This window comes from Sturnira hondurensis, unplaced genomic scaffold (assembly GCF_014824575.4).
Source record: "Sturnira hondurensis isolate 20B ecotype Veracruz unplaced genomic scaffold, ASM1482457v3 Scaffold0005279, whole genome shotgun sequence".
Taxonomy (NCBI): Eukaryota; Metazoa; Chordata; class Mammalia; order Chiroptera; family Phyllostomidae; genus Sturnira; species Sturnira hondurensis.
The window spans coordinates 8,139,833-8,152,252 of record NW_028077910.1 but is presented as its reverse complement, the minus strand read 5'-3'; the positions used below and the strand labels follow the sequence as shown (position 1 = coordinate 8,152,252).

General features: G+C 40.3%; 1 protein-coding gene across 10 annotated transcripts in view; it reads right to left on the bottom strand.

Annotated features, from left to right (window-relative positions):
* Positions 1 to 12,420, bottom strand: part of MECOM (MDS1 and EVI1 complex locus) — a 551,952-nt gene that overhangs the window by 24,148 nt on the left and 515,384 nt on the right. For 7 of the 10 annotated variants that reach the window (XM_037046581.1, XM_037046587.1, XM_037046583.1 and 4 more), the window contains 3 exons: positions 11,712 to 11,868; positions 6,037 to 7,393; positions 3,542 to 3,629 (listed from right to left, as the gene is read on the bottom strand). In XM_037046581.1, the coding sequence (XP_036902476.1) occupies positions 3,542 to 3,629; positions 6,037 to 7,393; positions 11,712 to 11,868 (1,602 nt within the window). The remainder of the gene's footprint in view (positions 1 to 3,541; positions 3,630 to 6,036; positions 7,394 to 11,711; positions 11,869 to 12,420) is intronic. The other 3 variants (XM_037046582.1, XM_037046584.1, XM_037046591.1) reach the window with 2 other exon arrangements.

Sequence of the window (12,420 nt, the reverse complement as noted above, 5' to 3'; positions counted from 1 at the left end):
GAAAACCAGCATGTGTCTTTTCATTTTAATGTATATGGTCCTATATCCTCTAGGTATTTTTGATAAGAGTTTTTAAAATATGATTATTCAAAATACAGTCACATGGCCTAATACTTTTTCAATAAAATTCAATAAATACTTATTAAGTCAGTCACCTTTCATTGATTAGGAACTGTGCAAAGGGACATGTTAAGTAGAACATAAAAACATACAAAAATAGTAAAATCAGGTTTGCCCAGAAAATACCACTAGCAAGCACTTATAGCTCTATTTATGTTTCCCTAAAGCATTGAAAACATGTGGTCTCCTCTTTATAATTATGATAACCCTGAGAAATAGAGTAGGCATTATTCCCATCCTAAAGATTAAGATACATAGCCCCAAAGGGCCCATGTGACTGCCCCATCATACTTTAAATGGAAGATGAAGCAATAAACGGTCTTATCCCAGCACTTACTTAGCTACAAAATCAAGCTCTGGGAGCAGAGGCAAGTCCCTCCCTATTGGGTTTTTGCTCTGTGCCACCCTATTGCTGCCCAGTGAGGAAGTGCAGAGAGTACAGTAAGCACATTTACAAGGGTGTCTAGGTACATGGTACAGACACGCCAAAAATCTGGCTCAGGGGACATCAGGGGGGTCTTTTACTGACATTCCTTTACATTCAAAATGGAATTCTTCTGCATCCATTAACAGTAATAGCTTTTCCTTCTTTAGGTCCCTCCATATGCAAAGAAAGCACAGTGCTAAGCATGTTAGTGCATGAATGCCGATCCAATAGCCACGCCGGTGTGGCTGGAAGGAACACTCCTGTCACGCTGACCGAGAAGGCTCAGAGAGGCGGACTGCACTGCTCAAATCCTAAGCACTTGTGCTAATAACGAGTTGTAAAGCAGTTATTTCCGGCTTCAAACTCTGGGCAGTTTTTGTTTGTTTGTATGTGGGTGGATCTTGAGGCTAGATGGAATTTGATATATTAGAGCAAAACAATTCTACTGGAACATCTGAGGCAGAAAACCTTTTCTGAGGGCTTGGTGAAAACAGGGTGGCCCAGGTTTCTCCCAGGCAACAGTCTCTAACTCACCTGTGTCCCAGTGATCTACAGCCGGGATACATGAAAACAGCCAGGGTGATTAGAAATTAATGAAATATTTCTGTAGTCATTAGTAAATAGCCTGTATCCCAAGCAGCCTGAATATCTCCCCCACCCCACTGTCCTGGCCTTCTCCCTAAACTCCCCTTAAGCAGAGGTCTCCCCCAGCAACTAAAGCATTAACAGTTGGTGCAGGAAGGATTCTGGAATGCAAGAGTCCAATCAGATTGGTCAGTCATCACAACATATCAGGTGTTAGGTACTTTGATGACCACTCTTGGGTCTGTTCTTGTAGCAACGCATAGCAACAGGCAGTCCTGTGCACAAAGCATGGCATTCTGGTGTGGAAAGGAAACACACTGCACCGTGCTCTGACGGGCATGTTCAAGAAGGTCCCAGGGAATGACTGTGGTGCTCCAGGCACTGTACAGGCCCCTCCGTACCTCAGAAATACTAAAGGATAGCATATTTTCTCATATTCTGTAATTAAGCATATGTACATGCTGTATTTCTGACAGCTGCATGCTTATAGGGAGTTACTGGTACACAAAGTCTCCCATCTTATGAACCATGAAATTTACCTTGACTAGCTGGAAATCTTTGAATTTCAGAGAACAGGGACCCTTCACTCAACTCCCTCAAGTTACAGATAAGGAAACTGGAAGCCAGGTAGACTGGCTCCTTGCAGATACTAACTCCCAATCTTTGTCTCTCCATTACACACACCACGTACCCACAGCACTTAATTTTGAACTGATTAATTAGTAGAGTTTAAAGATCAGAATAGGAAAACAATTTGATTATTGTCATTAAATGTATATAACTGTAATATCTTTATAAGCATGTAGTTGTAATTAGAAAGGAAGTTACTAAGAGAGATATGCTTTTTGTGCAATATCTGGTACTAAATGCATATTCTGCTCAAGTGTATTAGTCATTGAGGACTGAAAGTACAATTTAGATCAGCCTAAATATAATATACAAACACCAGGTAAACAGTGATCATTTTATAACTTGTTTCTTTTCCATAAGGTAGTTTATATCATTCCTTAGCCTTCCTATATAAAACGAATACTAATTGCAATATTCCTAACCTATTTAATACTAAGCTATCCATATTTTCTCAGTCTGAAACCCAGAGAATCTTTGAGCACTGGTAGATTTTCCCAGCTAATGCAGAAGCTGGTATTTTAGCTCAGATACTCTGTTGTTCAGGACTTCAGGAAGGTACTTAAAAAAGTGAAGAAGAGATAACGGAGGGGGCAGGGAGGAGTGGCAGAAAAGAGACATATCCTAATGATATAATGTAATCACATCCTAACTTTCTATAAGAGAGCTTGCAGAAAATTCCACCAATTGTATTAGAGGACTATGTTTGCTTTGAATATACTGAAGCAGAAGAAATCGGTTTACAGTTTGCAAGTATTTTTATAAAACGGTTGCTTTGGCCCTGGTTGGTGTAGCTCAGTGGATTGAGCATGGGCCTGTGAACAATAGGATCGCAGTTCGATTCCCAGTCAGGGCACATGCCTGGGTTGCAGGCCAGTTCCTGGCTGGGGGTGCACGAAAGACAACCATGTGTTGATGTTTCTCTCCCTCTCTCCTTCCCTTCCCCTCTAAAGATAAATAAATAAAATTTACTTAAAAAAACAAAAAACTGTTGCTTTCTATTCATAAAGACCAGAGCTGATGTCTTCAGAAAAATAAAAATTAAAAATAAAATATCATTAAATCAAGAAGCCAGATGTAAGATGTTTATATATTTGTTCTGTCAATACAATTCTCCACATTTTTATTAATATGTAAACCAGTTTTTAAAAAATAACCAAATATGTAGGTTCACAGAGATAAGCAAACAGATAACACTGTTTTGTATTTTTCTTGCAATGAGACACTGTATGTATTTTGATAAATTGACACAACCCCACTCAGCAAATAGCTCTGTGTATTGTGGTGAATTCCTGTGTAATTACCGAACTTTTCTGGAATGCCCAATGGTCTCTAGATAAATTCCTTCTCCCTCTGTGGTAACAACTTGTCAGGTAGACTCATTTCCTGTTTTTATCCAAGCGCTAAAAAAACCTTCAGGAGTTTGGGACAAGCTACAGTGTGATCCATTTCTTACCGTCAGTAACTTTTAAGCACAAGGGACAACTTCAATATTTATTCTCCTCACTGCATTTTGCTAACTCTGAAATACACTTAGGCTCGGTAAGTAATCAGTAGCAGACTATAATTGAACACCAAAAGCCATGATAGTTTTACACATCTTTTAATTACTTTTTCCTTAAAGAGTATGAATTTTAGTTCTACTAGAGTTTCCTGTGTTCTTCCACACCAGCGTCATAGGAAATCCTAATGTTCTCAAGATTTCTTTCATTTCATTGCACCTGCTTTTCAGGATCAACAAGTTAGTTTACAAGCTTGAAGTCTCAGATTCAAAATACTTACTTGTGGGTGAAATAAGAATCCCGGAGAAGGTCTCAAGTATTTCTCTTTTAAAGCTTCAAGTGGATCAGTTAGTTTTCTTTTCTCTACTCTGAAAGGTTAAAATTAGATTTTGGATATGAATCAGTCTCAAATATCCATTACTACACAATCACTGACATTTAAAACAGCTAACAATAAAGCAAATGGTAGGTTTCTGAGAAGCACGCTAATAAAAATATAAAGACATCTGTTCAGTTCTTAAAGCATACTCATGGCACCTCTAGGTGCTCAAAGAAAGGAGGTCCCATTTGTAATGAAAAAATCCTATTGAATGACTAGTAATTACGTAATGAGGAAATATAAAAAATGAAGACTCGTGAAATCAGAGGCAATTGGTGACAAATTTGTACCTTTCCACTTCACACACAGACAAGAATGCTTGGTGATTTTGAAATTGTGAGGACAGGGCTAGATTTGAAAATTGAAGTCATTTTCTATGGAGAAGGTACTCCCACAGAGGGGGTCTTTGTCTAGATTTCTTCCACGTTTGCCAACAACAGCAGGCGCGTCTCTAAGCACACTGCACACGCGGCAGCCGCTCTGTGAGGCGCAGGTGTCCTCTTCCAGATGCCAGTGCTGACCAGCAGGGCAGGTGAAGGGGCGGGCGGTGGGGAGAGGCTGCGGAGCTTTCTGAAGACAGAGATATGTAAAACTTACATATCCTTCTGCTTTAGAAAACTTGTCATTCCATTCTCCACTAAGCAAATAGGAAATGCCATCGTGGGTTGAAGTAATTTTTTTTTATCAACTGGGAGTAGTTTTCTTTTAAAAACTTGAATAAGTATACTTTTAAAATAGAATCAAAATGAATAAAAACAGCTACCACTTCTTGAAATCTTATATATGCTATGTTTTGCATACACTATTTCACTTACTAAAACAGGTGCTTTTATATCCATTTTATGGATTTAAAAAAAATGTTTAAGACATGGGAAGGATGAGATTTCAACCCAAGTCTTACACTAAAACTGGAGTTTAGACTTTTCACAGGTTTGGTAAAATGACAGGCCCAAGGGCCTTAGTTGAGATTTAAGTACCAGAGAGGAGTCTGACATTAAAGTAGACAGGAGGGAGTTTAGAAGGGGATAGAGAAGCGGGTAACGGGCATGTGAAGCAACTGGAAAGCCATGAAGATTGGCAGGGACTAAGAAAGGAAGCCTGTGACACTATATTCACAAAGGACTAACACGTATCACTGAGTTGGAAATGCGGATAAATTCTGTGGGCAATGTGTAACATATAATCTACCCACAAAATACGGCAGATCTGTTTTCCCTCTCTAGTAATGGGATGGCTACAGGATTTAAGTTATAATAATTGAAAAAAAAAGTACCCAAGCATAATACACTGATGTCTCTGAGATATTTTAATTGTCCTTTTTCATTCCCCTTGTCATGTGCAGGTAGAGGTGGCCCTTAACATTGGGCCTTCTTTCTTGGTGAATGTGTTGTAGAGAATGTAGGTAGGAAAAAAAAAGTTTTAAACAAAAAAAGAATCTGTAGCTCTAGTTTCTATTAAGCAATAGGAACTCAATAAATATCGTTACACGAAAGACTAGATTATCCTTCGTAAAAGAGAATCAGCCAAAAATTTGCATATACTTCTAGCTTAAATAGGCTCAATGGAAAAGTATCTACATCTTCCATGAACTCTTGATCATGTTCAAGATTTGGACGAGAAAGTAAATGTGAGAAAGCATGGTAATATTTAAAATACATAATAAGGATAATTATTATTATGTATACGCTTTGAAGAAAACTAGTATCTAAACATTAACATTCTGAATGGTCAAGTGAGTATTACAGTACTCTGTATAACAAGCATCTTATGAAGTATCTATGTGTCTCCCAAAGAATTGTTGGATGCATTAAAGGAAACTGGATTATGAAGGCATCAAACAGGGATGTGTTTTTTTTAACCGGAAGACTCACGTTATATACATAACATTTTTGTGATTAATATTTCATTGACTGGGAGCTCCTAACAAATTTATGTAGAAACAGAATACGAACAGTGCTGATTAAGGCTTGTTGGTAGGTTAACAAAGAGTAAACTCTTGCTGTTCTGTGTCCCATTTCATTCCAAATAACCCGACCCACTGAAGTGCCCACACATATTTGCATTAATCCTTCAGGAGCCTCATTCTTCCGCCACTTGACAACTTGCTTTAAATATGGCTTTCCCATATTTTCCACTTAAAAAAGTATGTTTAAAAATAAATTTATTGTCAAGGGAAAGAACTCCATGGGTCTATTCCAAAACCCCAAATTCAGAGTCATCCAAAAATAAGTCCAAACTCTGACTTTTGGAATAAAAATGAATTCACTAGATCAAACAACTGTCCTCTCTGTTTTACAATAGTAATTAAAATGGTTTGTTCAAAGCCGTAACTCTATAGTGTAAACATTAGCTTTCACACATACGTCCACACTGAACCGTCTCCCTCCTACGCTTACCTGTAGATAGGGTCCATAAAGAAAGGGGTGGGTCTAGCGTGCTGCAAGGAGCCATCTGATGCAGGTCTTGCTTCAATGTTGCTTCCTTTCTTTTCCCCAAACACATGGTTTTTTCGAGGCTCATTAACCTTTGTCCCACTGGCTCTACTCCTACTGCCCATACTTAGATCCAGGGGCTGGTCTTGACTTGTGGCTGGTGTGGCAGGAGGCTTGGAGGGAACTGGAGTCAAGGGCTTCTCATCTTTTCGCTTAGTGGTGAGATCAAAGGGAGACTCAGAGCTTCCCTTTTGCAGTTTCTTTACTTCACTTGGTGACTGGGGTTCCATTTTCAAAGGTAACGACCTCAAGTCTCTATCAGGAAATGGGTACATTGACTGAGAGAATGCTGGAAAAAACGGGAGGGGAAACATGGAAGGGTAAGGTAAAGCTCCAACTTTTTTGTCTTGCAGCCCCACCAGTCCTGTTGAACCAAAGTATTTTTCAGCAATAGAAGCAATAGCCTTTATAGAATCATTCACAGCTCCTGACACCGCAGTTTGCTCCTCTAAAGATGGTGAGAAAATGGAATGATTGCTGTATTCTTTCTTATTATGTATTGAAGCCAGATTCTGAAGAGGGCTTACTTTGTCTTTGAACATTTTACCATTTTCTTTAAATTTTTCTTTATCACTTTCAATGTCACTTTCCAGATCAGAGCCCGAGGTTGTTTCCAGGTCACTGCCACTTGGCGTACTGACATCATCAAGGTCACTACTCTCTGACTGGTCACTGATTTTCTCAAGGGGCCTCTCTTCAGAGGACCTCTCGGGCTGGAGCTCCACTGGCTTATTGTCCCCTACAGGTGGGTGTTTAGATAGTGCCTTCAAAATATCCTGTGTAGCTGGCAGTATCTGAGGATGTGTCATGAGGGGACTTTGACTTTTGTTTGTCTGTTCAGTACTTGATAGTCCTTTGACAGGAGAACTAGCAGGTATCAAAGGAGGCCTGTGGTACAAGCCGGAAGGAAACAGACCAGGGAAGCTAAAAGAAAATCCAGGAGCTGTTGGAAAGGTAAGACCAGCAGGATGCCTATTGGCGCCAAAATAGTCAGCCAGGCCCGGGTTGGCATGACTCATATTAACCATGGACGTTTTATCCATAGCTGGGGTTCCAGGAAGTGAAATGCCTTGGCCAAAAAATCCACCTGCCGCAAAATGGTTCTTGCCCTCACAAAACCTCCTGTGTTTATTTAAGGAAGACGTAGTGCTGAACATTTGTCCACAGTCTTTGCACTTGATTTGGGTTCTGCAATCAGCATGCATGCGCTTATGACGACAAAGGTTTGAAAACTGAGTATAGGATTTATGGCAGACCTCACCTGTGTGCAAACAACAAAAAAGAATCTCAGGCTTTATGGCAATGGCTTCTGAATTTAGCAAGTATCACAACTGGTTTACCCAAAGTTTCAATTAGGAAGCCAGGAAAGGATGTTGGAACTCCAACTTGGGTGATCCAAACACAGAAAACCCCACTCTCTAGATTCCAAAGCAAGGCATCCAACCTGACAAATGTCTTGAGGCAGCACAAATAGTTCACATACATAAATACTGTAACACCCCCACTGCACCACCTGTTGCATCATATTCTTATCTTTAAATATTTATGAAAAAATCAAATTCCAGCATACATTGATTTCCCACCCAATGGCTACACTAACAGAATCTTTAAAATGAAAGTCTTTGGCAGTATTAAACATGAAACATAACAGGAACCCCTTTAAAAGTTTAGGCCGTTTAAAGAATTCTATACCGCAGGCACCAGAACAAAATAAAACAGCCTTTTCACTCAACCAAAAATTTCACCTTTCTCCCCTCTCCCTTTGGGGAAAAGCCTGTGACCACTGTACCATTATTTAATTTGAATTATATCATATGCTCTCATCATTCACACATCAAAGCCACACAACAATGCACATTGTGTATTCTGAGACATTTTTAACAATCATTTTCATGATTTGAGAAAGACTGACATAATTTACAATGGCTCTATTTTAAGCCTGCAAAGGAAACTAAATTGAATGTAGCCCATCCTGCATTGCTGGTTCCCATGAACTATGATCACGTCCTCTGACTTCCCCTCACACCAGTGGTTATGCGAACCTTCCTGCATTTATGAAAGCCCCGTCCTTGGGAAACATGTCCACTTGTTGTCATATCTTCACCGGTTATCTCGGGGCTTGACTTTCTACGTGTTACCGCCAACTGCAGTGAAGCAGGGGAGAGCGCTGTGAATGCACTGATCCGGAGAGAGCAGGGTAGTGGGTGTGGCTGGGAAATAACCCTTTTCCCTGAGAATTTGCCAGGGAAGTAGAACATCTTCCTCCTCACATAGGTGCAAACAGATCTAAGTCTATTTTAAGACCAAACTGTGTAATCCTTAAGAACTCCTTTGCTAGGTAAGAATCCCACTTCACAGTCCAGCAGGATTATAGGACTTGCTTACCAAGTGTCACATTTTTTTATTTTACTTTAATAAAGATGAGTCCACTTTCTGTGTGAGCTTATCTTAATGCTTTTGTGCATGTTTCATAGATACAGAAAGATAACGTGCCTAAATTTGTTATTGTTGAAACAAATTTATAAAAGAAATTAAACTGAAGACAAAAACAATCTTTATTGGTTTCATGTGATGACTGTCTTTAAGCAGAGAGTGGCTGAGCGCCTGAGTCAAGGCGATAATTAAAACAAACAAATAGAAAAACCTCATTCAAAGGAGATTTTACAGACCTTCATTCATGCAGAACTGGGATTATCCCCCACCCCACCAAATAGGAAGCAAGCAAGTGATTCCATATCTATGTCTTTCACTACTAACGAGGGAAGTGCAGCTCTGCCTGTGTCATTGTGCTCAGTGACATTAAAGAAGTGTCCAACTGGGGGATGATTCGCAACATTGTTGAGGCTGAAGCAGACATTTGGGCGGTAAGAGAAGATGGCGGTAATTTCTTTTCAAATCATTCTGCTGGAATATATCAACCAGAGCCTCCTTGAACAGTATATACTAGCTAACCACATACAATATGAATATATGTATGCATAAAAAGAATTTAAATATTACATATAATTAAACTCTTTGATACACTAATTAAAAGCATATGATGTGGAGGGTAGAAACACGAGATTTTCCCTAGTTACACTAATTCAGTAACATGAGTAGTAACAAGAAACAGTAAATACAGTGTTGGAATTATAAAAGTACACTCATTAAGAAAGTGACACCTCTCCTCTGGGCATTAAAATGTCTTAACGGGCATCCAACCAAGGTGTAAGTTTTTAAGGGGTCTGAAACTTTCTGACAAAGAACTGCTCTGTACACTTCTTTCTAAGAGTTCAGTGGACTTAGGAGAATCAAGAGCCCCGCCGTATCCGAGTAGCGGAAGGTGCATCTGACTTTGCTGACTGCACCCTCTGTGTCAGGTCTCCAGGGCACAGCATCTGGGGTGTTTCCTGGGGTGTTTTGTTTTCCTCACTTGAAGGCCTGGCCCGGCCCACCACAAACCACCAGGCCTCCAGGTAAATGGCTCAGTTGATGCTTAAGTCTATACTCTACAGTAATTTTCTCAGTAATAACGAATTAGCCAGCAGTTAACATTGCATTTTTCTACTTATTAAACAAATTAAGAGGTATTTTGAATATATGCAGCCTATTAGAGCATGTGGTTTCTATTTGGGAAGGCTGGAGGTTTCTGTAAAGGCAGTGAGTAATTACCTTCGTGATGGTGACTTTGGGCTCAGGCTTGGCGGTGCACTGTAATAAGAGACAGTTGCCATAAACACACCAGTGGGGGTAAATCGTGGTGTGTGGCCTTCTGGTGAGAAACAGATATCAACTCTAGGTGAACCTCCTCCACTCTAAAGTCTCTACACCAACTCCTCTTTTGTTCTGAAATTACATGGCTATTATTCATAATTACCCCATGGTTCTCTGTCAGATTTTATATTTGAAGAATGCCATCTGTTATTGAAATGTACCAATAATTACTGAAAATACATTCATGGGAAATCATTTGTGCAATCTAATTGGAGAGGGACACCCTATAGCACTTTAAAGTGAAATACTTGACTTCAACACGATTAAAATTCCAGATCCCAGAATCTTACATGACAGGAATTTGTGTTTTCTGACTTTTTGTTTTAAGTAATAGAGAAAGCATTAAATGGGTGATCCTAATTCGCTGTGGTCTACTTCCCTCTTTTTTTCCACCAATATATATATATTTGAAAAATCATAAGTAAATGAATTATTTATGTGTATAGCACTTGCAAGTACATTTTTAGGGCATCACAGCCTAGGGGCCAGAATGTGTTTTTCAGACAAGTCCAAAATTTCTATTGTATACTTTATTTCCTGCAACTTTCAACAGAGCTTTCCCGAGGGAGGCCGGAACAACCTTTTGTCCAACTGCTAGTCCTCTTCACTCCACCCAGGGAACCTGTGAGCCAAAGAAGACTCTAGCGTAAGCTGGAAAAGGAAAGGGAAGCTCTCCTGGTGCCCGGAACCAAGAAGGGGGCTGTGTCGATGCCAAATGGAAGAGGGCTAGTATCTGGCATCTCCCTACTGGCACTGAAAATTCGTTTTTTTTCTATGAGGTCTTGTAGTAGTGTCTCATATACCTACTACAAACCATTGAGTATTTGTCAGAAAACAGTTTTGCAGGGGTTCCCAAGTCAGAGGTTCTGCCAACTACTGACTCTGCTTCAATCAGTTCTAAGCTTTTCTGGATCCAAAATCAGTCTTGAAGTTTGCGACACAGTTCAGTGAGCCACTGTGTGTATATGCCCAGCCGAGCAATGGATCAAAAGAAGTCCAGAGTCATTGCCCCGATGGACTGAGAACCACTGATTTCCCCGATGAAATGTTCCAGCTCAACACAGAGAACAAGAGTGGGTAGACAGAAGAAGCAACCAAGTGAGGGCTTTATCTGACTTTATTTGAAGTACGTTCCTGCAGTGTTCTGCACATTTTAAGTAGGTGGTCAGATTGGATGTCTCCTGAAACCACGCAAACGTGCTGCCTGTAAATTTGTTTTAGTGCAGTGAGTTACAGAGGCAGCGTGTCCAGCATCAAAGTGAAAATGTTCTGCTTTTCAAGTAACAGACTACCGATCTGCAGCCTGTGATTGGCAACAACAGGTAGATTAAAGGGCATTTTATTTCCCTCTCTCCCCACACACACATTCACACATGTACACACAGAGTCAAAGGCCTACTTGCCAGGTGGGGTTCTTCCGGCTCTTTCTGGTCCAGAACAGGTTTTTATCACTTCATCTTGGTTACCGGTATCTGCTATTTGCTGTTTTACAAAGCCACAAGCCTTCTCAGTGCACGACAAATCTGGTCGTCTCTATTAAATCCCACAACCTGGGGAGGCTTCCCTTTCAATATTTAACAACTTCTCTTTTCTCTACCTGTTATTGATTTCATCTCAAAGAGAACACCCCAGGGATCATAGACAAAATACCATGGATCTGGTTCTGAAGGATTTTCTGGTATTAGAAAAAGCCCTACTTGATTGGACCATAAAGAGCTAATACGGAGACCCCTCTAATGACCATGTGTGGCCGCTCTCCTGATCACACAGTGCCTTCTGGACGAGAGACAGATGCAGGAAGGAGAGCTGGAGTGTTAAAAACTTACAGATGAAGGGCTTCACACTGCTGTGGATGTGCTTGTGTTGTTTGAGGCCTGATGAAGTGGCAAACGTTTTGCCACACTCCGGGCAAGCGTGGGCCCGGGCACCAACGTGCTGAGAGCGAATGTGCCGCTGAAGGTTGCTAGGGTCCGTGAAAACCTGCTAGGAAATGAGTACTGATTAATCGAGAAACTTAATTCAAGGACACACTAGAGAAGACCAGGAGTGACTCCAGAAGAAATTTTGGTTTTGCATTTTGATTTTGGTGATTTGTTTTCCCCAAAGACCCAAAGAAAGGCATGGTTCCCAAGTGCAAGCTCCCCTCAGGTATGGACTGCACATCATTCGGCTCTGTAGCCTTAGCACGAAGAGTCCACTGGTATTAGCTGAACAAAATGATTAATGACCTTGTTGGACCATATTCGGGCCTTTTTTGTCTCATTTTGAAATAATGATTGGAGTTGGATAATAAAATGCTGGTCATGACATTATTAAAATCGGGATGTTATTTCCATCCTTTAAACAGAGACATATTATGTACACAATTGGGGGGATTTTGACAAAAGTATCACAAATCTATCCAAGGTGTTCCCCTAGGGGTTAAATTCTAGCACTGCATTTCAGTGAGTTACCAGTAAACTAAAATCCTCCCTTTGGACACTTTACTAGCAAAACAATAAAGAAAAGAAAAAGCCACCCACAAACCTGGAAGCG